Source organism: Leptopilina heterotoma, unplaced genomic scaffold (genome assembly GCF_015476425.1).
Source record: "Leptopilina heterotoma isolate Lh14 unplaced genomic scaffold, ASM1547642v1 Lhet_210, whole genome shotgun sequence".
In the NCBI taxonomy this organism is placed as follows: Eukaryota; Metazoa; Arthropoda; class Insecta; order Hymenoptera; family Figitidae; genus Leptopilina; species Leptopilina heterotoma.
In genome coordinates, this window is record NW_025110926.1 from 346,021 (window position 1) to 372,759 (window position 26,739).

General features: G+C 29.2%; 1 protein-coding gene across 1 annotated transcript in view; it reads right to left on the reverse strand.

Annotated features, from left to right (window-relative positions):
- Positions 1–26,352, reverse strand: part of LOC122501536 (hepatic leukemia factor-like) — a 311,451-nt gene extending 285,099 nt beyond the window's left edge. Inside the window, exon 1 of the mRNA XM_043611076.1 lies at positions 26,149–26,352. Within this exon, the coding sequence (XP_043467011.1) occupies positions 26,149–26,257 (109 nt within the window). The 5' untranslated portion in view covers positions 26,258–26,352. The remainder of the gene's footprint in view (positions 1–26,148) is intronic.
- Between the last annotated feature and the right edge of the window lie 387 nt (positions 26,353–26,739).

Below are 26,739 nucleotides of genomic sequence, written 5' to 3' on the forward strand. Positions count from 1 at the left end.
TAACATTAGATATTTTCCTCTACAATTTGTAGAGAGTTAATTGAAGTGTTTCGTGAGTGGTATAGTTATATTTTTCTAAATATTATATTATCATTTGATATAGTTTTTTTCATTTTGAATTTAAAGGATAAAGAAATTGACATTTTTTTTCTGTTTTGAATAAGATTTGATATTTTTTGTTTTGAATAACATTTGATTTTTTTAGTTTTGAATAACATTTGATTTTTTTATTTAAAATATAAGAAAAGAAATATTGGATAAAATTGAAATTTTGATTGATTGGATATTGGATGAAACTGGAATTTGGAGTATTTAAAATGGATTAAAGAGAAATATATTGGATGAAATTGGAATTTGACGTATTTAAAATGGATTAAAGAGAAATATATTGAATGAAATTGGAATTTGTCGAATTTGAAATAGATTAAATAGAATATATTGGATTCGTTTTTTGGGGGTTTTAGGGGTCGCTGAATTCGATAACGAATGAGTTTCAAGCGAATATATTTTTTTTTTAAATTTTTGTAGTCGCCATTTTGGGTCCGCCATTTTGAATTTTTTTAATCTGACATCAGATTCGTAATCAGCGACCTAGAAAACCCCCGAGAAATGAATTTCTGTTGAAACGCATCAATTTTAAAATTATCCGCCATATTGGATCCGCCATTTTAAATTTTAAAAAACTAACATTAAATTCGAATTCAGCGACCCCAAAAACTTTATATATCATGAAATCATATTTTTTTGTAAACTTTTTTTTCGGACCGTTGTTAAACAATAAGCTGTTTTTAACTGGACTGCGAAGGGGTTAAAATAAATATTACAATTTTTTGTAATTCACTATTTTTTTAATTGTAGCAGCATCAATTCGAAATAGAAAGCAATTTATCGCAAATTAATTAGTTAACTTTTATAAGAATTTCATAAAATTTTCTAAGTGGGAAACATATGTCTGAAATATCTAGATAACAAATTTATCTAAGCAGAAACAATTAAAAAATGTTTAGGCAAAATTATAAAAAGACAAAGTTCAATGCATAAAATAGTCCCATCCTGGGGGTTATTTTGTGCACGACTTTGAACGACTACAACTTAGACAAAAAAAAATTTTCATTGCCCAACTCATTGGAAATCTTTAGAAGAATGTCCACAACATATATCAATAGTTTATTTTCTTTTTTCATTTTATTCTGAATTTGAATAAAGTATGATTTCATTGTATACCCTTTCGGGTCTTTACAATCTTCTCAAAATCACTACTAATCTTTCCTAACTCACAAACTCTTTGGGGTCCCTACTTTTGCGGCTGCAGCCGACTTAGGTTAGGAGTACTCGCATTCGCCTGGACATTTGGCCATGGGAGAGGAAAACTGCAGAAAACCTACTTCCCGAGTACAACCGGTTTATTGACGTCGAGTCATGAATGTACATTTGGATAGCCATCACAAAATGCACAAACATAGCCTCGGCGTCAAACCTCCCGTATGATATATCTCGATCAGCGAAAAAACCGAGACTAGCGATATTCACAGAGGGTCACCCATCCAAGTACTAACCGCACTCAAAGTGGCTTAACCTCTGTGATCGCAAGCAACGGGATTCCACTAACCGAGCTTCTGAACTTGAATAAATCATTGAGTAAAAAAACGCTATTTGGTGCACAAAATAGCCCCAGTTGACGGTATGTTATAAAAAATAACGTTAAAAAAGCAAAAACATTAAATAAATTGAAATTTCTTTTAAAAAGTGATTTTTCTCAAAACCAAAGTTATCGATTTTCGATTTTTCCTTTCATTACAATCACTGATATTAAGGAAATTTTTCCCACTTATGCTAAATAGGTGTTCTTTTGGGTTTAAATGATATTTAAAATTATGTCAGTCGTTGAACAGTTTTATTCACTTGCTAATTGAGGCTCCGGATCTTAAAAGGGCACTTTCCGCATAGACTTTACATGGTGAAAGTGCCCTTTTAAGATCCGGAGCCTCAATTAACGACTGACATAATTTTAAATATTATTTTAACCCTAAAAAACACCACTTTGTCATAAATTGGAAAAATTTCTTTATTTATTTTCAAAGTACATAATTATATAGTTTTGTCTGATTTCAAAAAGATTTAATTGAATTCATTCTGAAATGTTAGGAATACATTTGGGGTAAAGCCGCTCACTTAGTTTTAAATTTAAAATTTAGAATAAAATAATAAAATTTATAACTTGTTAAAACCAAAATTATAACTACATTTCACTTTTTCTTAATAATATACAACATTATGTAAATCCATAGTTGTAATTCATGAAACTAAAAATGATAAATAAAATACTCTTTTTTATAGAAATCATTAGCTTTCAAATGATATAAATTAACTTGGATTTAGAGAATAATTTCCTAGATTTTTACCGATTTAAAAAAAATGAGCGGGTTTACCCCAGTCTCCCCTATTTAATTAAATTATTTAATGCAAGTACTGGATTATTTAATGCAAATAAAGTACCGTCAAATAGGGTAACTTCGGACGGTTTTCGATGTTTTTTATTAATATTTTTTATAATATAATATCTGGAAGTTTGACGTTCAGAATATATCATCCTTGTGGTCTTGTGTGTTTATATTTCTAGTTAACATTTTTTTATTTACCTCTGTTATTTTCTGTGAAGTAAAAAATAAGTGTCCGGAGTTAGCCTTCAAAGTGGGGTAACTTCGGACACCGTATAATTTTTTGTGTAATTTAAAATTATTTTGGATAATTATATTATTTACGTATTTTTGTTTTAACAAGAAACTATTCTAAGGTTCTCAGACTATTCATTATAATTTTTTTAGAAAAACAAAAACTAATTAAATTCAATTAATGGTGCATTTGAAAAATGAACTTTTTTAAAATTTAGCGATTTTTAATATAATTTTTTGGACATAAGAATGTAATACAATTTGAGAATATAAACAATATATATATATATATTTAAAGCTTTTAAACATTTAATAAAAGTAAAGTTTGACTCAATTTACTGTAATCAACGTCAGAAGACGTGTATCTGACAATTACATTTTCTTAAATAAAAATAATTTACGAAATAATTTTCGAATTTAGGTTATTGAAATTAGTGTTAATTTTATGTCAAGACATAGTAGATTAAATTTTAAAAAAGAAATAGATTTTACCTTACATATGTTCGCTTATAAAAATAAGTTTTTTCATAAAGTTCAATAACTTCCTAAAATCTCTTCTGACTAAATTAATTTTTTTCTTAAATTTTTTTGATTATTTTTATTTCTCAACTGTCATATAATGTTCCTTGAATGTTTGGTAAAGCAATAGAAATTGGAAATTCTTATAAAATTTTTTAGGTAGAAATGGATATACAAAATATTTACAGAAATATACGAATGTCCGAAGTTAGCCTCCTGTCCGGAGTTAGCCTATTTGACGGTAGTTAACGAAAACAAATAAAAAATATTTAGATAAAATAAGTCGGTTCCGTTGACGATGTAGTTTTTTTTCCTATTTCTTTAGTACGGCAGAGTTAGGAGTCTTAGGCTAAATAAGTACGCCTATGTTTCGATCCCCGTAGATTTCAAATTTTAATTTTATTGTAAGGATTTAACCCTTAAAGCCCACACTTACGAACCCATCCTTAAACTGCACACTAGGTGTGCGGCACCCGGGGACTTTTAAGTGTGTTCTTTAAGCTGGAATAGGATATTATCTTTTAAAAAAATTATCTTATGTAGCTCAATACATCTATTTTGAAGGAAAATAGGTTTAATAATGATTTATTTAATTTTAATAATTAAAAAAGAGTTTTTTAAAACTATTAAAATTACCTTAAACCAAAATCTGGGTGTCAGACAAGCAGAAAGTTTTCGCCGTCAACTTCATAAAGTTATCAAATACACAAAGACATTTGACAGACTAATATCACTCACGAAACATAAAGTTAAGTACAAAATGTACTGTCCAATATCAACACATGTTCAATTTTTACGAATTTAAATGAGATATTAGAGTAAAAAGCTAGAATATGGGTGTCGCACACCCAGTGTGCGGTTTAAGGGTTAATGTTAATATTTCCAAGCATGTGAGTCCTTAGAAGCATTTGGGATAAATAATTTATTATTTTACCCAATTAATGGTATATTAGTCTCAAATAAAATAATGACTTATTATTAATATTTGATACAAATAAATCTGTAGTTCTTTGAAAAAATTATTTTCTTGATTCAAATAAATATTTGAATTAAAAGAACATGAATTACTGAATCAAGCAATTTTCATAACACTGGCACACAAAAAAAATTTGGATTGACAGGACTGACATGTGGTAGGTTTTCTTCCTTAAGGTGTATCTAAAGAGAAAAACATTGTCCGACCTAAAAGTTAGTTCGTATTCTCTTTTTACAGGCTTAGTGGGGGGGTGAAGTTTAAGAAACTGATTTTTATGGGAATTTACTTAATTTCTATAAATAAATCTGAATTTTTGCTTCTTCTAAATGTTTTTTTTAATTCTATTCAGTGACTTTAAAAACATAAGAATCGAATATATAAAAAAAATAAAAATGGCGGATTCAAAATGGCGGATCTAAAATGGTGGATTTAAAAAAATTGTTCAGATTTCCTTGAAACTTGTTACACGGGGGTTTTTAGGGTCGCTGAATACGAATATAATGTCAGTTTATAAAAATTTAATATGGCGGACAAAAAAGAACAGATTTTCTCTTTTTCTCTTCTTTGAAGTTTTAGTCTCTGATATATCTCTTTTTAGCGTCCAACAATAGTCTGCTAACATATTCTTACTCCATTTCCCTTGTTAGCGTTTCTCCCTACCCTATAAATCTTTGTGAAATCTATCCCCTTGTTTCTCGCTGAAATTACCAAGATTTTTAGGAAGTTCATCTAAATCTGAATCCAAAAAGTGAATTTTATAACTCATCAAACAACCCAGCATTTTAAAATTCATTACCATTTTTTTACAATTTCTCTATATCTGTGGCTTTTTTTATTTCCTAGAAATTTCAAGCAAACTTCTTTAAAACTTGTCCAGGCTGCTTTTTCTTTAAGCTTTATCATTTGTACAAATTTTTCGTCATATAACAACTTACGTATCTGAGGACCATCGAACACGCCTTCTTTTATTTTAGCGTCAGACAGTTTCGGAAACTTCTCCGCCAAATACTCAAAAGATTTACCATTTTTGTCCAAGGCTTTTACAAATCGCCGATACTGAGGCATAATTTTAACCTAGAAACTTAGCCGAGAATTCGTTGCCCGCCTTCACCACGGGGAGGTGTCCTAGTCGCAAAAATAGAAAAAAAGAAAGTAAATAAGCACGGAAACTAATTTTTACATAGGTCAAAAACTTTTTAAGATTGTAGTATCACAGAAATGCGAATAAATTTTAGTAAAACATTTACATCAGTAAACCATTTCTGGATTATAAAAAATTCAAATTTAAAATTAGCGACTAGAGGAAACACCTAAGTACCAAGAACCAAGAAAATCTGAAAACAATTTCATCGTAAGTCGTATTGGATACACTATTTTGAATTTTTAATATCCAACATCAGATTCGTATTCGGCGACCTCGAAAATCCCCACGGAGTAGCAAGTTTCAATCGATTTTATTCATTTAAATATATTTTGTCCGCTATATTGATTTTTTATCAACTAACATCATATTCGTAATCAGCGACCCCGAAAACCCCCAAGTAACAAGTTTTAAGTAAAGGCGAGGAATTTTTGAAAATATCGTCCGACATATTGGATCCGCCATTTTGAAGTTTGAAAATCTGATGTCAGATTCGTAATCAGCGACTCCAAAAACCCCCGAGTAACAAGTTTCAAGGAAATCTGAACAATTTTTTTTAAATCCACCATTTTAGATCCGCCATTTTTATTTTTTTTATATATTCGATTCTTATGTTATTAAAGTTACTGAATTCAAAAAAACATTTGGAAGAAGCAAAAATTCAGCTTTATTTACAGAAATGAAGTAAATTCCCATAAAAATCAGTTTTTTAAACTTCACCCCCCCCCACTAAGCCTGTAAAAAGAGAACACGAACTAACTTTTAGGTCGGACAATGTTTTTCTCTTTAGATACACCTTAAGAAAGGAAACCTACCACATGGCAGTCCTTGCAATCCAATTTTTTTTGTGTGTCGGTGTAATTGATTTGAAGCAATATTTATTAATTCGAATTATTCCATTTATTTGACCTAAGTAATGCGTATTTGGTAAAAATAACTAAGTAATAGATAATAGACAAATAAAATATTTAATTGAACCAAACTATTTCTTTTCAATTTTATTATTAATATTGATAATAATAATTTAATATTAATAATACTATAAAGATAAGGGCCCCCAATGGTCTTGGTTTTAAATTAATTTTTCGGATCATGTTATAAAAAATCAGCAAATTTTCGTTTTCTTTATTTTATTGAATTTAGGCTATTCGATATTGATATCTGAAAGTAATAACAATAAGTTCTGAACATTTTCTAAATTTTAATTATTGAATAAAAATTGGTCTGAACTAGAACCTGAGAGTTAACCAATTTTCTTCAGACGAATACCAATTTCTTGGTCAATAAGCTTAATTTTTCCGTATATAATTACGCTCATTGTGTATATCAACCTAAAAAGTACAATTAAACATTTTTTTATAATTTGCAGTCGCATTAGCAGGATTGTTCTGTGCCAAACTAGCTCTAACTATTCTTGACCCACGGGGGAGCAAGGAACCCATATTTCAATTTTTCTAAATTTTGTGGAACAACGTGAATTAACTTGAAAATAAATACGATATTCGTGTTTAGCAAGAATATAATAAAGCGTGATTAAGATTACGTTGACATTTTAGAAAAACAGGTGTTTTATAAAAATAAACTCCTAACTTCGTAAATGGTGGCAGATTGACTTCCAATTTTTACTATCATCTGTTAGGGGTCGTCCCCCCCTCTCAAGATGTTACATGGTTTATGAATGGCCCCTTAGTGTTAAGACACGAAAATATCATGAATGTTTTAACGTTTAACATGTTTCTTAGAATTGTTAAAATTTCGTCATCCATTCTTACATTTGTGGAACACTATCAGATTTAATTTTCTAAATATTACTAAAAGAAGAATGAAATTAGTGTAAAAAATATTTAATTGAAGTGTTATTGTTTCTGTTTGACGATAAATGTTACTATTTAGAAATATGATACAAACCTTTTTAAAAAAAACGTTTATGAGAAATAGTATTCAATATTATGATTTGTTTATTTTATGAAATAGACAGAAAATTTTCCAATAATTGTTAAGTAATTATTATATACGGCTATGTAAAAATTATGCATAATTTGTTAATTTTGTTTAAATGATATTGAATGCGTTGGGCACAATTAATTTATTTAATTTAATTTATTTTTATTGTAGTAAATCCAACAGTCACATAGACCAATTACAGGATTATCAGCTAATAAACAATATAAAATATAAAAATATTTAAAAAAGTATGAAAAGGTACATTATAGATATCAATTATAAATCAGATTCTCTTTTACAAAACCAACAACAGCCGTAAAAAAATGATTAAAACGATTGATAAAATACATCAAAAAGTGTGGAATTACTTTAGTCATTGATGTATTTTTCACATAACCCACTTCAGTATCCAAAATCATAAACATTTTATCATAAAACAATTGTAGTACTACATTAACATCATAATAGTTTCGAAGATTAGTCCAATTAGCATTTAGGAACGAAATATACAACTTAGAATAATCACAGGTTTTAAAACTGTATGATAATATATTCGGATTAAAATGAAACTTATTATTATTACCATTGTATGAGGTAACATATTTAAATTTAATAAGTAGTGGTGAGTGATATTCATCAACTGATAACAAAGGAAGATTATTATCAGTAACTTCACAAGGAAAAGAAGCCATTACTAAATCCAAGTATCTATCATTAAAATTATTAATGTCATTGTACTGATTCAAACCATTTAAAACTAAAAAATTATGTAGTATTGTTGACTTACGGTCAGGGATTTTATTTTCAATAAATTGCTGTAAATTAGGTATATTGAAATCACCAACAAAAATACCTTTATGATTTACATATAAGAACAAAGTTGTAATTGCATCAAAAAATTCATCAAGATCTCTCCAAGACACTTGCGGTGGAATGTATACCGAGATGACAACAAAGGAATTGCCTTTAAAAGAAACTTTAACTGCAATGATATTAATATTGGGTGCTGAGGAGATAATAAGCGGAATGCTAAGGCAAATTGATTCAAATTTAGATTTCACGGCTATGAGAACTCCCTCACCTTTTCCCGATATTCTGTCATCTCGATAAACATTGAACAAATCAGTATCAAAAACTTCTGAGTTTATTATACCAATAAACCATATTCAGATACATCCAACCCAGAACGCAGAACATTAAGTTTAGTGTTTATTCCACGGTCATTCTGATAATAAATTATAATTTCATCGAGAATATCTAAATCCACAACATGCGTACAATTAAAGTACAATTATTCGCATCTCGTAATACTGTGGAATCTAGTTGACAGCAGGAGTATTCCCCACTTGTCGCCTCTTCACTATTCGTGGCTCCCCTCTCACCTCCCTTATTACCAAATCTGTCTTCCCTCTCTTCTGGAGATCCAGGAGTTCCATATGTATCTCCTTCCGCTGGGCTCTTTGTAGTGGGGTTAAGTCTCTGACAAGAGAGATCCGTTTGTTGTCCAAAGCGAATGTTACTCTTTCTTTCAAAAATGCTTGTTGGGTATCCCACATAGTATCCTCCTTGTTGAACATTATTCGAATAGGACGAGGAGGGGCCGGGTTCTGTGGACGTTTACCGAGGCGTGAGCAGGTAATAGAGTTCGGATCATGTGATAGATGGAATTTTTTAATGAGACCATTTACCTGGTCAGATTCTAAGTTAATTAAAGAATCCTTTGTTAGCTTACCATCATCGCAAATCTCAGGATATCCAAACATGATTAAATTTTGCCTTCTATTCTGTCTATCTGTTATTTCAGCCACGCATTTAGTGGAAATAGCATTTTCAGAAACTGAATCGAAACACGCACTAGGTTTGTCAATAACATCTTGAACTTCTTGAAGTTTAAATTCTAGACTATCGACTTCACTTAGTCTTATCTTAGACTTATCTTCAACTTCACTTAGTCTAGTTGCATAGGGGGTCAAAACAGCATCAAATTTATCAGTGATAAATTTTTCGGACTCATTCTTGGCCTTGGCATAGTGATCATCTAACAATTGACTAATTTGTTGCAAAATTGTTGCAAAATTTATTTATTTTCTTACATTATTTTTAAGATAATCAGGGTACTTATGTTATGTCAGTTGCGCCCAGCAAGTATTTACGCGCGTTTGTTTTAGCTAGTTGAAAAATATTTGACTTTAAATGACGAAATGGCGGTGGATATTAGGATAGCTGAATTTGGTCTTTATATATATGAGGCATTCTCTAACATAAAAGCCACCCTTAAAAAATTTCTTTTTGGAAAAGAAGTATTTTAAAATATACATAAAAACAAGTATGTATAGTAGGTTTTTAGGTCTGTGTAATGCGTGGTTGCTAAGTTATCAGGGGCTCAATTTTTTTCAGTATAATTTTCAAATGGCAATATCTTTTACCCATATCAATGGATTTTAAAGTTGTATAAGTGATTTTAGTAGAGAATTTTCCAAACTTTTGAATGAAATTACTAATTATTTAAAAAAATGTAGTTTCATCAAAAAAAATAAAAAATTTTTTTTTTCAATTTCCCTCCCTCTTTTCCCCTTCAAATTTTTTTAAAAATACCCAAAAATGTTCCTTATTTTATAAGCTTTTTACCCCTCAAAAGCCATTTTGGGACATTGAAATGCGTACAAGCTACAGATGATTTTGTAACCCGGTGCAACTTATCAATTTTGCCCTTATTATTATAATTTTTACCATAGTGTTGTGCAGTGACTGTCAATTAGGAATTTTTTGGTAAAATATATTGTTTGGAACATGAGAAGTAGGTATTTTACATTGCACTATTAAAAATTCATTATTTAAAGAAAATTCTAGACTACAAATCTGTGTTTAATTACTTTAAAAACTACTGAATTACCATATGTCGTCGGCTTGGTGGAAAACTGTACCATTTCGGTAAATGTTTTTAAAACATACCAATTCAAGAATAAAGTTTTTTTCTTTTTTCTAAGTTTGTCAACACTGCTGCTAGACATAAAATAAGGTTATGCATTTTGAAAAAGCGGTATCTTAAATATTCTCTTGTTCATCTTTTCAATGTATTAATTCAAAATTTCTAATAATTTAAATTAATTGCTTGTGAATCATTATAAATTCTTTAATGCAACGCTTTTCTAGATCTTCATCGAAATGGTATGTTTTATAATAAACTTTGAAATGGTATTGTTTATAACGAATTCTTGAAATGGTACAGTTTTCCACCAAGCCAAAGATGTATTTTACTTATTCATAACACTTCATGTAATTAGAATATCACTGCTTTTATAGAATTTCGTTAATATCAGTTGTTATATTAGTTGTAATATATATATTACAACTAATAGTAAAGTAAATATATTTATTTACTGTGTAAAAATCAACGGATATTAACGAAATTCTATAAAAGCAGTGATATTCTAATCACATGAAGTGTTATGAATAAGAAAAATACATATTAGGGTGGTTCTTATTTTGGAAAAGTTGGAATTTCTTAGGTCGCCGGCCGTAATTTGAATTAAAATGTAAAAAAATGAGCTACCCACAAGAACAGTCCATTTGATATAGGTATTTAATATATTTTGGCAGTTGACAGCTATCAACCGTCAAAGTGTACTAAATTGCTAGATGTAAACTAAAATTTTCACAAGAAACCGTTTTACTCGTAGAAGTTATTGTAAAAGTCGTGAAAACTCTCATTTTCAAAATTTAACAGCTTTTTGACAACCGGTAGCTGTCAAAAGATATTTTTGACATCTTATTCGTGTTCAGCGTATGAAAAACTGTGGGAATACATAGACCCAAGTCAAATTTTTAAGAAATAAAAAAGTTATAATACAAAGTTTGCAGAAGTGCACCAAACCCATGTTAAACCCCATTTGAACTTTAACCCTTCGTCGGCACGGGTAAATATTTATCAAATGGGCTGTTCTTGTGGGTAGCTTATATTTTGGATTTTAATTCAAATTCCGGCCGGTGACATAAAAAATTCCAAATTTTTCAAAAATAAGAACCACCCTAATTAATACATATGGTGATTCAGTATTTTTTAAAGTAATTAAACACAGATTTGAAGTCTAGATTTTTTTTAAATAATGACTTTTTAATAGTGTAATGTGAAACACCTACTTCCCATGTTCCAAACAATATATTTTACTAAAAAATTCCTAATTGACAGTCACTGCACAACACTATGGTAAAAATTATAATAATAAGGGCAAAATTGATGAGTTGCACCAAATTACAAAATCTTCTGGTAGCTTGTACGCATTTCAATGTCCTAAAATGGCTTTTAAAGAATAAAAAGCTTATAAAATAAGGAACATTTTTGGGTTTTTTTAAAAAAAATTTTAAGGAATTCTCCAAAATTTAAGCTCCGTGGCGTGTCCGTTTTTTAAAATTTTAAGTTAAAATTCAGAAATTTTATTGAAAACGCCGAAACTGGAAACGAGAATTTTTGTAATATGAATTATGTATATAGGTGAACAATTTGTACATATAATGCATCTTCTAATACTTCTTATAAAATTATAAAATGTAAAATAGTTACCGACAGATTAGCTCAGTCGGATAGATGCCTCGCTTGGCGTTCGTTTAAGGACCAAGGGTATAAGTACCCTTGGTTCGCGCCCATTTGGCTTGGTATTTTTCCGGCACGTGAGAAAATCTGAGCGGGAGGTTTGACGTCGAGGTATAATGATGTGCACCGTCGATTATTGTCCGGTACACACCATTAGAACTCGACTGTCGATAAACCGGTTGTACTCAGGAGAGGTTTTCTACAGTTTTCCCTCTTCTCTGGCGAGAAAACCCATTGACGGGTGGTCCAGGCGGAATGCGAGTACTCCTAATAAAAGTCTGCTGTAGACGCAAATTAGGTTAATATATAGAAAATTTCATAAGTAGAATGGTTATGCTTAATCCAAAAAGTATTTCTCGGGGACTCTTGTCGAAGTGCGTAAGGCCAATAGGGCAGGAGTATAAACAATAAAAAAAAAATTAAAAAAAAATGTAAAATAGTTTTGTTCACAAATTTTTTCAATTTTGTAATAAGATTTTTTTCCCTATAATTTAACTGTTTATGGCACATTTTAATGTTATCTGAGAATTACAATCTAAAATAAGATCCATTAGTAACAAATATCAGTAAAAAAAAGGTTCAAAAATTGGAAGTTCTACACTCAAAAACAATTTTTTTTTGTAAAAATGTGAAGGTCACAAAAAACGTGATCAGTACCGTGGTATTACTATTCTTTTAATCTAAACACTCTCTGTTGTAATTATTACGATTTTTTTAAAGATTACAATAGAAACAAACTATCTGCCCAAAGAAAAGAATTATTTTGCAGAGTTGTCGGAGTTAGGTTAGTTTAAATGTCAAATTTCAGCTCCGTCGTATCACATAAAATATCAGCTCCGTGGCGCCTGTGGCGTACAGTGTGAAGGTGCAAATTCATGGATGAACAGTTGCTACAATTACACATATTATAGAAGAGGACAGACATAGTTGTGTCCTTTTATATTTCAGTGCTTCGGCAACCGTTGACTTATTAAAAAACTTATTAAAAAATACCTTAATATTCGAAAAAACACGCCTTTACTTTTGGTGCTTAATTTAAAATGTCTTCATGTCAACCATGCAGAAGCACAGTATTACTGTTGATCGTAACGCTTTCATTTGTGAATACTTTTCTGAAATTAGTTTTATGCGCTAATTTTATAATGTTATGAAAATAAAATTCTCTGGTTATGTCAAGCTGATAGTAAATAGTAAATATTTTTGCTAGGGCTATTTTGTGCATCAAAATGCTTTTTTAACTCAGTGATTTATTCAAATTCAGAATTAAAAGAAAATCAACTTTTGGTTATGTTATACTTCCTTCTGAAGGTTTCCTATGAGTTAGTCAATGAAATAAATTTTTTTGTCGGAGTTGTAGTCATTAAAAGTTGTGCACAAAATAGACCCCCCGGGATGGGGCTACTTTGTGCATTGATCTTTCTGTTTTTATAATGTTACGTAAACATTTTTTTGATCCTTTCTTATTCATTAAATCTTTTGTGTAGATATTTCAGAGTAAATTAAAAAAGAATAAAATATTAAACAAAAAATTTTGTAAATATTATACAACAAAATGTAAAATAAAACATTAAGATTTTGCTAAAATCATGATTTATTAAAAATTAACAACCTTTCTTCTAATTTTATATTACTAAGAAAATAAATAACACTTTTTCTTTTTAAATATACATTTTACAATAATACATTATGATAATTCTAATACTATCATTTAAACACATGTAAATAAATTTGAATCTCATCATTTCAATAGAAGCTTTTTTAAACGTTTTGAATATGATATTTTTCAAAAACTTGAAATTAATATTTTAAGGTTAAATAAATAACAATTTAATATCTAATACACTTTTCAAGTTATTAGAGAAACGAGAGAAATAGTTTTAAAACTAATTTGAAAAACTTATAAATATTAATTAAAGTTAATTTTTTGCCGTTATGTTCCTCACCGGTTAAAGTTTTAATCGTTTTAAGGATTTTAATTAAATTATTTTTGGTTTTTTGACAAAGAAGTTCTTTTTAATAATTTTATTTATTAAATATACCTCGTACATAAAGTAGCCCCAGTTGACGGCAGTATTATTCAATGCATAGGGTGGTCAGCTCCGTGGCAGCCAATTTTCGAAAATTTGTTATAATTTTTTTATAATTATAGCTGTAGTAAAACCGTTCAAATTACAACTATATTATGCCCTAATTATAAGGAAAAGTGATATTTAACATTAAAAAAACAAAATTTTTTTTCTTTTAAAACTGATCTTGAAATTGCACAGTTACGTGAAAATCACCCATATATATATATATGTTACCGGCAAACCCCGAAGTCTAGGCAATTTCGGAAATGCCTAAAAATCACTAGGAAATTCGGATAATTCCTGAAATCTTAGGATGTTTCCAAATTTCCTAGTCATTTTCGAGAATTGCCTAGGCATTTTGGGTTTTGCCCAAGACGATTTAGGCAAATTGGAAATTAGCAAAAAGTTTGAGAAATATTAAATAAAAATTTATTTAGTCATTGGAAATAAATGTTATTAATGTTTGTTGGAACATCGCAAACTACTGTGACACTTGGAGTTACACAGCACTCCTTTTTTTCTGCACACACATCTCTTTGTCTTACAACGCGTCTGACAATGGCAACGGAAAAACCCATGTCCATCCGTGTTTGATTGCAAAATTGGTTTTGAAACCAAACCTCGTTTCCTTTTAACCTTTTCCAAATTACATATTTCGCAAATCTACTCGTTTCATATTAAGGATTGATATTTGTTTTTCCAGAAAATACAAATAACAATAATATTAAAAAATTCTTTAATGACAATTCAATATTTTTTCTGAAGGTCTGCATACCTGTAAACAACCTCCTTAAAGAGGTGTTAAAAACTTCATTTCCATTGGAGCAATTCCACGGGAAGTGATCTGAGGAATTTTCGATGATTTTAGCAATATTAATAATACTTAGGTACTGAATTTGTTCCTTTATATAGGTTAACGAGTACCGTGACCGACACCCACTCAGAGAACGACACCCCCACACTGAGAAAAATAGATATTAAGCCTTATTATCTAGATATTAATGGTCAATATCTGTGACAGTGAACTATGTAAACATCTTAGATGTTCAAATTTATTATCTAAGATATTGGAAAAAGACTTGTTCAAACATAACCTCACATTTACAGATTATACTTTTTAACATCTGAGATATTAAACCATAACATCTGGATGATATGCATTAGCATCTTTTCCTAATATCTAGTATATTAAGATTTTTAATATCCAGTTTTGTCAGTGCAATTAAAAATCGCAATAAATATAAAACAAACATTATTAATGTATATTTAAAAAATGTTAAAATTATAAAATGCAATTTTTTGATGCTATTAAAATAGCAGCAATATTAATTTCGTTTATATTTTAGATAAAATTTTAAGTTCTATGGAGATAACCTCAAAATCTACTTTTTGAGGTTATCTTCACAGAAAGTAAAATGTTGTGAAAAATAAAAATAAATTAAATATTGCTACCACTTTAATAGCTTCCACATATTGTATTTTATAATATTAATAATTTTAAAATATACATTAATAATGTTTTCTTTTATATTTATTGCGATTTTTAATTGGGGGTGTCGTTCACTGAATGGGTGTCGGTCACTTTACCCGTTACCCTACATGGAATAAAAATGTATAAAAGTTTTTAAACATTTTTTTAATGACAATGCATTGTTTATACAGTTTTATAATAAATAATTTTTTATTTCTTATCATCAGTAGATGTTTTACTCATGAAAAATTGTATCAATAAAAAAACTAAAAATTTCTAATCCTTAGTATATTTTATGAAAAAATAGCAACATTTAATTGTTTAAACAATTTAATAAATTGTTATACTTTTCTCAAACATTCTTTTGATAGGTTTTTTGATTAATCTTCTTAATCAATAAAGCTGAAAAAATATATTTTAGGACTTTTTAAAACTTATTGTTATTAAAAAAAAAAAAAAAAAAACACCAGGCTCGAGAGATCGATAGAAAATTTAATTACGAAGATTTATAAAAAAAGAAAAATAGTTTTGGTAAAAATTGTGATCTGTAGAGTGATTTGGAACGAAACATGCGCGAATACACGGAGAAAAATGGATAGTTAAATTTACTATTTAGATAATCAGGGTGACGATCTTGGATACTCAACTATAGGACAACCATCTAGATAGTTAAATTTAGTATCTTGGGATAATCAAACTTACATACTAACTGCCATTATCCAACATGTTTACTTTGAATATCCTACACGGAGAAACTTTTTCTTATAATATTAAATATATTTGGTTATGTTTATTCTAAAAGTACGTTAGAATGTGAGGATTTTTCGTGCGTTGTGCTAATAATTTCAACATTAATACGAAAATATGATAAGTTCGTTATATATTAAGCAACCTTCGGTGTACAAAAATTACTATCTGCATTAGAAATAGTCTTATTTTTCTTTAGAAAAGAATAAAATGCTAGTTTTTGTTTGTGAAATAATACGGTAATTCTAACCTTTTTTCCACATATAGATAGAATATATAACAGACATTCTAACGTAACATACCAATTTTGGAAGGACTGCGGGCGGACTTAACCGATTTCGCCCGAGCATCACCGAGTCCATCACCTGACGTCGCGAACTAACCCTAATGTTTTCGAAGTTGAAATTCACACGTGTATGAAAGAAAAAAACCTTTTATTAATAAACGTGAATGTCTCCTCATGCCAAATTAAATTCAAGAACTGTTCCTCAATATAACATAATTTTTTTCAAGACTTTTACTTATTTACATAATTTGATTAGTAAGTTATTTTAAAAAATGCTCTCTCTCGAAGGCACATATTTTTCTACTCGTTTAATATATATAAGGACGATTCAGCTGTGTACTTCTAACGAATCGTGCGATCTTTCGGTTTCCGTGACCAATCGTCGTGTCTTTACTTGCGTGTGCGTGTGTGCGTTAATAATATAGGTTAGGTTCTTACGTCGTGTTAAATATATTTACCTACAGTTACAGTGACATACACTAATGCCATCTACCATCAGATCCAAGTATCACTATCGTCTCTATGAGTATCTATAGACAATTAATTTGTTGTGTTTCTTTTTAATTCATGGCCTTTCCAACTTTGCAAAAATTATTATTTTCTTTCTAAAACAACATACTAATTTTCGTTAGTTTCCTTATGAAGAACTGTAAAATATATACTGAATGAGTGTTTTTGATAGTCTCAATAGCAATTTCTATAACCTATGTCGTTTTTCCCTTGAATCTAACCTAACATACTAAAATGTCTCACCAGTTTTAAGAATTAGTGGTATTAAAAGTTTCTCCGTGTAGATAATAAACGCAAGTTGCTGTGTTTATATACATCTAAATTGACCAATAAGAAATATTTAATGATAAAAGTTAATTTTTTAAGAAATTAGTGAACATTTTTCCTAGATAAATAATTTTTTATGGAAAATCTGAAAATTTTAAAGAACAAAATACATTAATTTAACGGTACCCTTGAAATGTTTAAATCCTTTTGCCAGGTTTAAAGGTTATGTTGCTAATCGTAAGTTTTATATATTTTTTAAGCAATACTATATCTGAAATTCAGTATAAAAAAACTTGACAATGTTTTTAAATTTCGAATAATATAAAACTACTTAACGGTATTCGATGGTCTCTCAAATTTCTCAATAATGTGCGAATAACAGTTATCACCCAACAAATACGGCACTGACCGGTTTAAATGACGTGAAATTGGTAAACATTCATTTTCTAACAAATTTCCCTCTGTTCACAGACACTTTTTACAAAATATGACAACGTACATTTGTCACAAATGTTTTTAATTGTCTGAATTCAAAAGATTTTGTCAATTCCTGTAGAAACGCGGTTGCAGGATTGGAATTACCATAGCAATGTAATGCGAATCATTTTGACAGCTGATCCTTTACGCACGCTGCATGCTTCTGCCCTCTAATGGCAAAGTGGCTGCAACATATGTATGAAACCTGTCATTAAATTCCTTTTGTATTTCCAATCCTGTAACCGCGCTTCTGCATGGATTAACAAAATCTTTTGAATTCAGACAATTAAAAACATTTGTGACAAATGTACTTTGTCAGATTTTGTAAAAAGTGCCTGTATGCAGAGAAAAACTCGTTCGAAAACGGTTGTAATCAGTAATCGGTAATCAAACTTCTGCGCAAGCGCTCGGCAAGTTGACTATCCAGGATAATAAATTTGATTATCTAGATATACTAAACGGGAATATATAACATTTCAGGAAGATAATATTTCTAACTATACAGATAATAAATTTGATTATATATTTTTTAACTATCTACTTTTAACTATCCATTTTTCTCCGTGTATAAGCGAATACATGCACGAGTCCTGGCATGCCGCGCTGGACATTTTATTTTTTTTCTGGTAAAGTTATTGTTGTCGTATAATTAAATTTATGGGAAGTATTCTTGACTTTACAAACAATAACTACAAAAAAATAATTTGTGTCCTACCTGCACGGAAAGTATGTCATTTCGGGCACTTAGAGCGGGCGCAAAGTAACTCATTACCACCCAGGGGTAGGGGAAGAGTATTTTGCGCCCGCATGTTAATTATTCGATTTTCTTCATTAAAATTTGATATTTTCGAGTTTCTTTTTATGTTGACTATAAAAATGCAAACATTTTCAACTTGTTTTATTTTGTCTAGAAAAATGTGCAATTTTTTTCGATTTTCTCTAAAAAAAATTATGACACATTTGATTTTGTTCACATTTTGGTTATAAAAATTGGCAATTACTATATTTCCAGAATACATTTTTTTCTTTTTTCTATATTAAAACTTCTATCATTATAGACTTCAAAGAGTTAACATTTATATAGAGTTTAATTTTTAACTAACATGAGCGTTTAATCGTTCGTGCCCTCAATGGGCGCCCGAGGCGAAGCCGAGGGAGCGAAATTGTGTCCCCTCGGTCCCTTCATTTTGTTATCGTCGCAATCACCTATTTTGCGCCCTTGATACGAAAATAACTATTTCAAATCAAAAAAGTAGTTTTTTCAAAATTTTGTTTCAAAAAATTAAAAAAAAATTTTTTTTTCGTTTTATTTTTTTTCAAAAGTGCTTCTTATTATGAGTACTTTCTAAAAAAAGTATCTTAATCGGTTAACAAGGAAAAAGTTATATGCCTTTTTTAAAAAACTGACCAAAATTTTGAGTAAGCGGTAACTCAAAAAATTTTAGAAATTTTGAAAAAACTTTTATACATTATTATTTTATGTATATAAAGGAACAAATTCAGTAAGTATTATTAATATTGCTAAAATCATCGAAAATTCATCAGACCACTTCCCGTGGAATTACTCATTGGAAAGAGAAGAAAAAAAATTTTTGTTAACCTTTTTTAATTTTTTCAATTTTGGTTTTCGTTTATAAGGAATAAAATATCTAAAGTTATATGAAAATGCATAATATGGTATTTTATTTTAATTTCATGGTTCCTTTCCTCATTCCCAAGTGTCATTAAATTTTGGACTTTTTGGATTTTAGTCATTGAATTTTGGACACTGCCCTTTCTTACAAAGATCACATTAATCACGCAATTAGTAAATCTCTGAATATGCTTGGTCAGATTGTGAGATCTTGCTCAAATTTTTATAATCTTCGTGTCCTTAAAGTTTTGTATTTTTCTTTGGTAAGACCACATCTTGAGTTTCTTTCCACTATTTATTTTCCGTTTTATAATTATCAGATCGTAAGATTGGAAAGGGTTCAGAATAGGTTTTTGCGATTTGCAGCAAGGCAGCTGGGTATACCTTATGACTTTCTAAGTCATGACTATACTGAATTGCGTTCTGTAATGAACATACCTACTATCCAGAGTAGATTCTTAAAACTGGACTTGCAATTTTTTTACAATGTTATCAATAGTGTTATCCAATTTCCGGCATTGCTGTCCGGTATCTCATTGACAGTTCCATACATCTCCCTGAGAAGTGGTCCTGTATTTAAAGTGCCTTTTTGTCGAACTAATCTCGGTGGTAACTCACCCCTTGTGCGTCTTTGTCGTGAAGCAAATCATGCAAAAAATATTGATTTTATCGACAACTTTAAGTCAAGATTTACTCATGACCTTCGACTTTATATCAATAAAAATACTTAATTTAATTTAATTGCAAAGTTCACACAGCATTTAGCATTAAATACTTTAATATTTTTCTATTATAAAGGGTGTAAATTGTAAACCCGTGTATTGAATAAACAAAATAACAAAATATCTCAAAACATGTTGCCTCCAATATTTTTGATATTTATGTCAAACTAAAGCTTAAAAATTCTAATTTCATTCCGTGTAAACATTATAATGGGCAATTCAGGGGAATTTAAGAAATTAAATAAATTTTACAAAGATGTCAGAAGTTGAACTGTGTAAAAATTTGAAAAATAAATTCCTCTGGATACATACATTATAACCTTTGAAATTCTTAAATAATTTAATTAATTTCTTAAATTTCCACGAATTGATCATTATAATGTTTACTTATAATTAAACTAGAATATTTAAGATTCATTTTCACATAAGTTTCAAGAAAATCGGATGCGACGTGTTTTAAGATATTCAAAAAGGTTATGTTTCAAACTTAATTTTTTTCATAAATTATATTATTTAGAAATAGTATATTAAGCAACAATGGTATAAAGGCAGCCATTTGTTTACGGTGATTTTTGTGACACAAAAAACGAGTGTCACAAAAATCATATTAAACAAATTGGCTGCCTTTATTTTCATGTTACTTACGATATTTTTTATTCCTAATGCACAAAAGTGGCGATTTTAGATAGCAGACGACAGGGAATAAAAGTCAGTCACTTGTTCGACTTATATGAAAATGGCGGCCGTTTTCTCCCTTGGGCAAAAATAACGCATGGGATCATCGGTTATGTTTGCACATGGGAGAAAATGGACGCCATTTTCATATGGTCGAACAAATGAGTGACTTTACTCCCTGTCGTCAGCTATCTAAAAGCGCCATTTTTGTGCATGTGGGATAAAAAAGATTTTTTATCATAAAGTTGAGAAATTTTTCTTTAAAAACCACTAATAGTAAATAAAGTTTGGCTTCAATAAATATGAGAAATAATTATTTAAAAATTGCCTTACAATGTCAATTTTTTATAAGGAGAATCGTTTTGAAATGGAGTGCCCTATATTAAGTTTTAAAAAATAAAATATTTGCCTTTCCTATCACAGAAGATTGTTAAATTCTTCTTATAAAATTTGTTATGTATTGTATACCAATAAATTGTTAGATAAACATCTCAAAAACATTACGTTAAACATGGCGTAAAATAGTAATAATTCTTTAACTTTTATAATATGTGACACGGACAGTTAAAAGGGGCCTACGATCCGAAAAAAAGATTTCGAGAAAAACGACTTTGAAGTTTATCAAGTTGATTTTGATACTTGTGAACGTTGTAATGAATTGAAACTCGTTACTCGGGGGTTATTGGGGTCGCTGATTACGAATTCGATGTTAGTTTTTAAAAATTCAAAATGGCGGATCCAATATGGAGGATGACTTTTTAAAAAATTGATCGCATTCGCTTGAAAATCGTTACTCTGAGGTTTTTGGGGTCGCTGATTACGAATCCGATGTTAGTTTTTAAAAATTTAAAATGGCGGATCCAATATGGCGCATGACTTTTTTAAAAATTGATCGAATTTGCTTGAAAATCGTTATTCGGAGGTCTTTGGGGTCGCTGATTATAAATCCGATGTTAGTTTTTAAAAATTCAAAATGGCAGATCCAATATGGCGGATGACTTTTTTGAAAATTGATCGGATTCGATTGAAAATCGTTACTCTGAGGTTTTTGGGGTCGCTGATTACGAATTAGATGTTAGTTTTTAAAAATTTTAAATGGCGGATTCAATATGGCGGATGACATTTTTAAAAATTGATCGGATTTGCTTGAAAATCGTTACTCGGGGGTTTTTGAGGTTGCTGATTATAAATCCGATGTTCGTTTTACAAAATTCAAAATGTCGGTTCCAATATGGAGGACAAAATTTAAAATTTGTTCTAATTTGTGTAAAACTAAAAAATTTCGTTGCTACCGAAAACGAGGTCACTGATTAAGAATCCGATGTTCTTTTTCTGAAATTCAAAATGTCGGATTCAATATAGTGGACGTAGTTTAAAAAAATGTTTGGATTCTTATATTAATTTGTACTTTAGGGGTACTTTGGGGTCGATGATTAGGAAACAGATGGGTTTCTGGATCTCTATGTAAATTAGTATTTATTTGTATTAATGATGTGTTTAATTGTTCTTACAAATGTCATAGTTATTTTGTTCTTGTAGTTATTTTATTCCAAACATTTTTCTTAATGCAGTAGCTTCAAAGGATGCATTTATTAATTTATTATGTAACAAACACCATCGGTGGTGGGACAAAGTTAACATTTTGTCATTAGTGTCAGAATTGAAGTATTAGCTTATGTTTACTGCGCGTAAATAAAAGAAAAGAGTTTGGTTACCGTGGCAAAGCAAAGAAAAACTGATATATCAGATACAAAAATTAAATCCACGAAAAAAATATTAAAGATGCAGAATTAATTTTAAAGAACAAAGTTTTTAAACATTCTTAATTTGTGAATTTTTTAAGTTTATAATCTTTTAAATGCTTAATCTTAAGTCCTTTATCGTTAGAGACCTACACTTTGTGCAAAGCGCATAATCGCATAATTTTCAAAAATTGAAAGAAAGTTTGAAGTTTTACGTATTATAATGTTTATGAATAAAATAAAATAAATTTAACGTCGCATCAAAACGCATAATTTTTTTTCATCGCACAATTTTTGAATTCTCGCATAATTGTGCATAATTATATTTTTTGTGCAAGAAATATAAAAATATTTCACAGTCCAGATCTGCATTAACGAAATATCTGTTTATAAATACGTTTTATCATAAATTTATGAATAAAATTAATTATCCATAATTAAAAGGGCAATCCTAGTTATAATTTTCAAAAAATCGGTTTTTCTTTTCTTGTATTTTTTCTAAGTTTACCCACACAACACCGAAAATTTCCTAAATATTTACTAAAAATTTACTTTCAAGCTTGAAAGTATTTACTTGCAAAGTTTAGTGAAAATTCTGCAAAGATTTAAATGTCCCACTTCAATAAATGTTGAGCTAACTTTGCAAGTAAATTCTTCGAAGTTTGCAAGTAAATCTTTAATAAATTTTTAGGAAAGTTTCGGTACTGTGTGGGTAGGGTCTCAGACATATGTTTGTGAAATAATAAGTTGATATTTTAAAAATTGAGTGAGATATAAAGCTTTAAAGATCTAAAGTAAGGTTCAATTAAGTCTGGCTTCCTGTAGCCCGGAACAAAATTTCGTCTAATGAAAGAGTATGATAAAATTTTAAACTCGTTTTTCTTAAAACAGCATTTTGCAAATCGGTGATCGCACTATTTCTTAAAAACTACTGCACTGAATCTCCGATTTTTCTTAAGTTTAGTAGGCTTTTTTAATACACAAAAATCTACCCCTCACCTCAATAGAATGATTTTTTTTTAAGAAAGGGGTCGTCCATAAAGCATGTGATATTTGAAGGAGTAGGGGGGCCCATAAAATATCATGCTTCATATTAATCATTAATGGAAAAAGTATCAAGATGGGGGGGATAAAGTTTCGGAAATTAAGTATGCTTTATGGATGACCCCAAACAATATCTTTTTACAGCTGAGAACCCACAGCATTTTTTTATCTTTTACTTTACTAAATTTGTTTGAATTTTGTATTTCTGAGAAACCAGCTCCTTGTTACCGTGGTCATCGCAAAAAATATTTCTTATGATGACCTATACTCTATATTTATAGAGAATAAGTTGCTTTATTTAAAAATGTTGGTGGTTTTTCTTAAAAAAATTAACATAATGTTAAAAGCTTTATTTGGGTCCTTAATAACGTTTTTCTTTCAAAAGCATCAATTTGCACTTTTTAATTTTTCAACGCATAATTTCGCATAATAATCAGTTTTTCAGGGCATAATCCAGTAATTTTCAGCGTCATAAAATACTGTCCTTATTTATCGTGCTTTTCTTTGCCTTACGTCTTTTTATTTATTGTGTTCTTCATTAAAGTAAATTTGTAAAATAAATAAAGATATGAATATTCTGTTTGCTCATTTAAAAGACCATATACATATTTGTATTAAAACCATACATTTAAAAATTCTGAAAAGCAAATCCCTATAATTTGTAAATAACTCGTCCGCCATATTGGATCCGCCATTTTGAATTTTTAAAAACTAACATCAGATTCGTAATTAGCAACCCCAAAGACCCCCGAGTAAGGAATTTCAAACGAATCCGATCAATTTTTAAAAAGTCATTTGTCATATTGGATCCGCCATTTTGAATTTTTAAAAACTCATCATATTCTATTCGTAATCATCGACGCTAAAAACCCCCGAGTAACGATTTTCAAGCGAATCCGATCAATTTTTAAAAAAGTCATCCGCCATATTTGATCCGCCATTTTGAATTTTTAAAAACTAACAACGGGTTCGTAATCAGCGACCCCGAAAACCCCCGAGTAACGATTTTCAAGCGAATCCGATCAATTTTTAAAAAAGTCATCCGCCATTTTGAATTTTCAAAAACTAACAACGGATTCGTAATCAACGACCCTGAAAACCCCCGAGTAACAAGTTTGAAGTGAATTTGATTAATTGCAGAAAAGTTTGTCAAATTTGATTTTGCTGTATTTTTTTTGTCAAAGTACCTAACTTTGAAGTGAAATTGTGAAAAAACTAATGCAGCTAAAAAGCTGCGGTTTAATGCGTTAGAAAGAGCGGTTTATTTACCATAAGAATCAATAAAAAAATGAAAATCGATTTTTTTTGGACCGTAGGTCCCTTTTAACTGTCCGTGTCACATATAACGATTACTAAGCACATTCGGGTATGTTGCTCTGAGAATGCTCTTACTCCGAGAAATAGTGGCTGTTAACTTGCTCCAAAGCAGTTCAGGTTCCGAGCAAAAGCAATTTGTGACGTCACGATAGACGTCTTCATGCTACGCTCTGTGTCAGAATTTGGTTTGTGACGTAAGCACTCTGCCCACGAGTCGAGCGTTGTAAATCCAACCAAGTAGCGCCGAAATTTTAAATTTCTTATAAATTCTATTTATTAATAGATTAATCATTAATTAATATATCATATCATAATTCATATCGAAATTAATCTATCATCATTGATTAATAGAATTTCTAATAAAAACTGATTTAAAAATGAATTTTAGTTCAAATTTTAGATAAAACTAAAACTTCTGTAGAATCAATTTCTTTTTAAAAGTTTATTTGAGTTTATTTTTAAATAATGAAAGTTTTATTAAATTTAAATGAATTGAATTCTCACAACGAATATTATTACACTTTTTAAAAATAATTGTCAAAATTTTGTCTGAAAATCAGGGAAAAACAAAATTAAATTTTTATGGCAACCCTGATAAAATAATTTTTATCATAAAACAATTTTTTCTCATGAAAATAATTTTATTTAACAAAATATTTTATAAAATTTCTTTCATAAAAAATGTGATTTGGGGTGAATTATTTATTTAGTGAAATTAAAATTCCAAGAGTTGAAATTATGGAAAATTGTTATAAGTTTACCTTGATTTTACAGAAGAACTAAAGGGAAGCCTACAGCAAGATAATGTGGTATGTGCTATAATTATAATATTATAGAAATATAAAATATAATTATCTTTTCTAGATAATTCAATTATTTCGTTCTCCTTATTTTCTTCATTCTGTTGCTTTTAACATCGTAAATATTCAAATTAATTTTCCTTATTAACTATTTTTATGTTCAAATAGTTTTAAAGAATTTTCAATAGCGCAATTCTACTTCCAAAAGTAAAAAATGACAAAAGAAAGGACCCCGCACAAAAAGTACAGAATCTGGTTCCCGGTCAAATTTGTTTTGGATTTATGTTTGACTTAAAGTAATTTGGAACAAATATAACCAATAAATATTAACAAATTTGACCGGGAACCAATTTATGTACTTTTTGTGCGTCGTCCTTTGTCTTTTAAAAATTCGTAAGAATGTCCCATCTGAAAAACACTATTTTCTATTTAATAAGAAAGAAATTAAGAGCAAAAGAATATTCTTATTCATCTATTTTCTCTTTTAAAATTAAATTAAAAGTACAGAGTAAATTTACGTTTTTTAAAAAATGTAAAAATTTTACCTGTAGGTGATGCAAGAAGACTGTAATTCCGAAGAAAATGCAATGCAGAAAATGGCCCAGAAATCGCATCTTCAGAACAAAAATTCCTGGAAAGAGTTTGTGAACTCATTTTTTTTCTTCTTTAAAAATCTCTGTAATTTGAAATCTTATCAATCATCGCTCAAATTTTAAACTATTTTTAATAATCGACTCTTAATTTGTAAATGTTTTTTGTCTATGAAACATTTTCTTCGTCAACAAAGAATGTAAACAAAACAACATTTTTAAATAACCGCACTTTCTTCACATTGAGCACTTGTTTCCGCCTTTACGTTTCATACATCACTTTCTTCTTACACCAAAAAAGGAAAAAATATTCTTAAAGAAAAAAAATAATTACCAAGTCATATTGAAAAGTAATTATTATTCAAATAATGATTATTTAATCGTTTTTATAAGTTGAAAAACTGTTTTCTCACTTTCTCTGAAAGTTAAAAAAGAAAAATTACAAAAGTTTTCTTGTGATTTTGAAGTAATAAACGCGACCAGTATGTTTGAAATAAAACAAATGTTAGATCACATGTGTTAATATTATCACGTACATGATATATT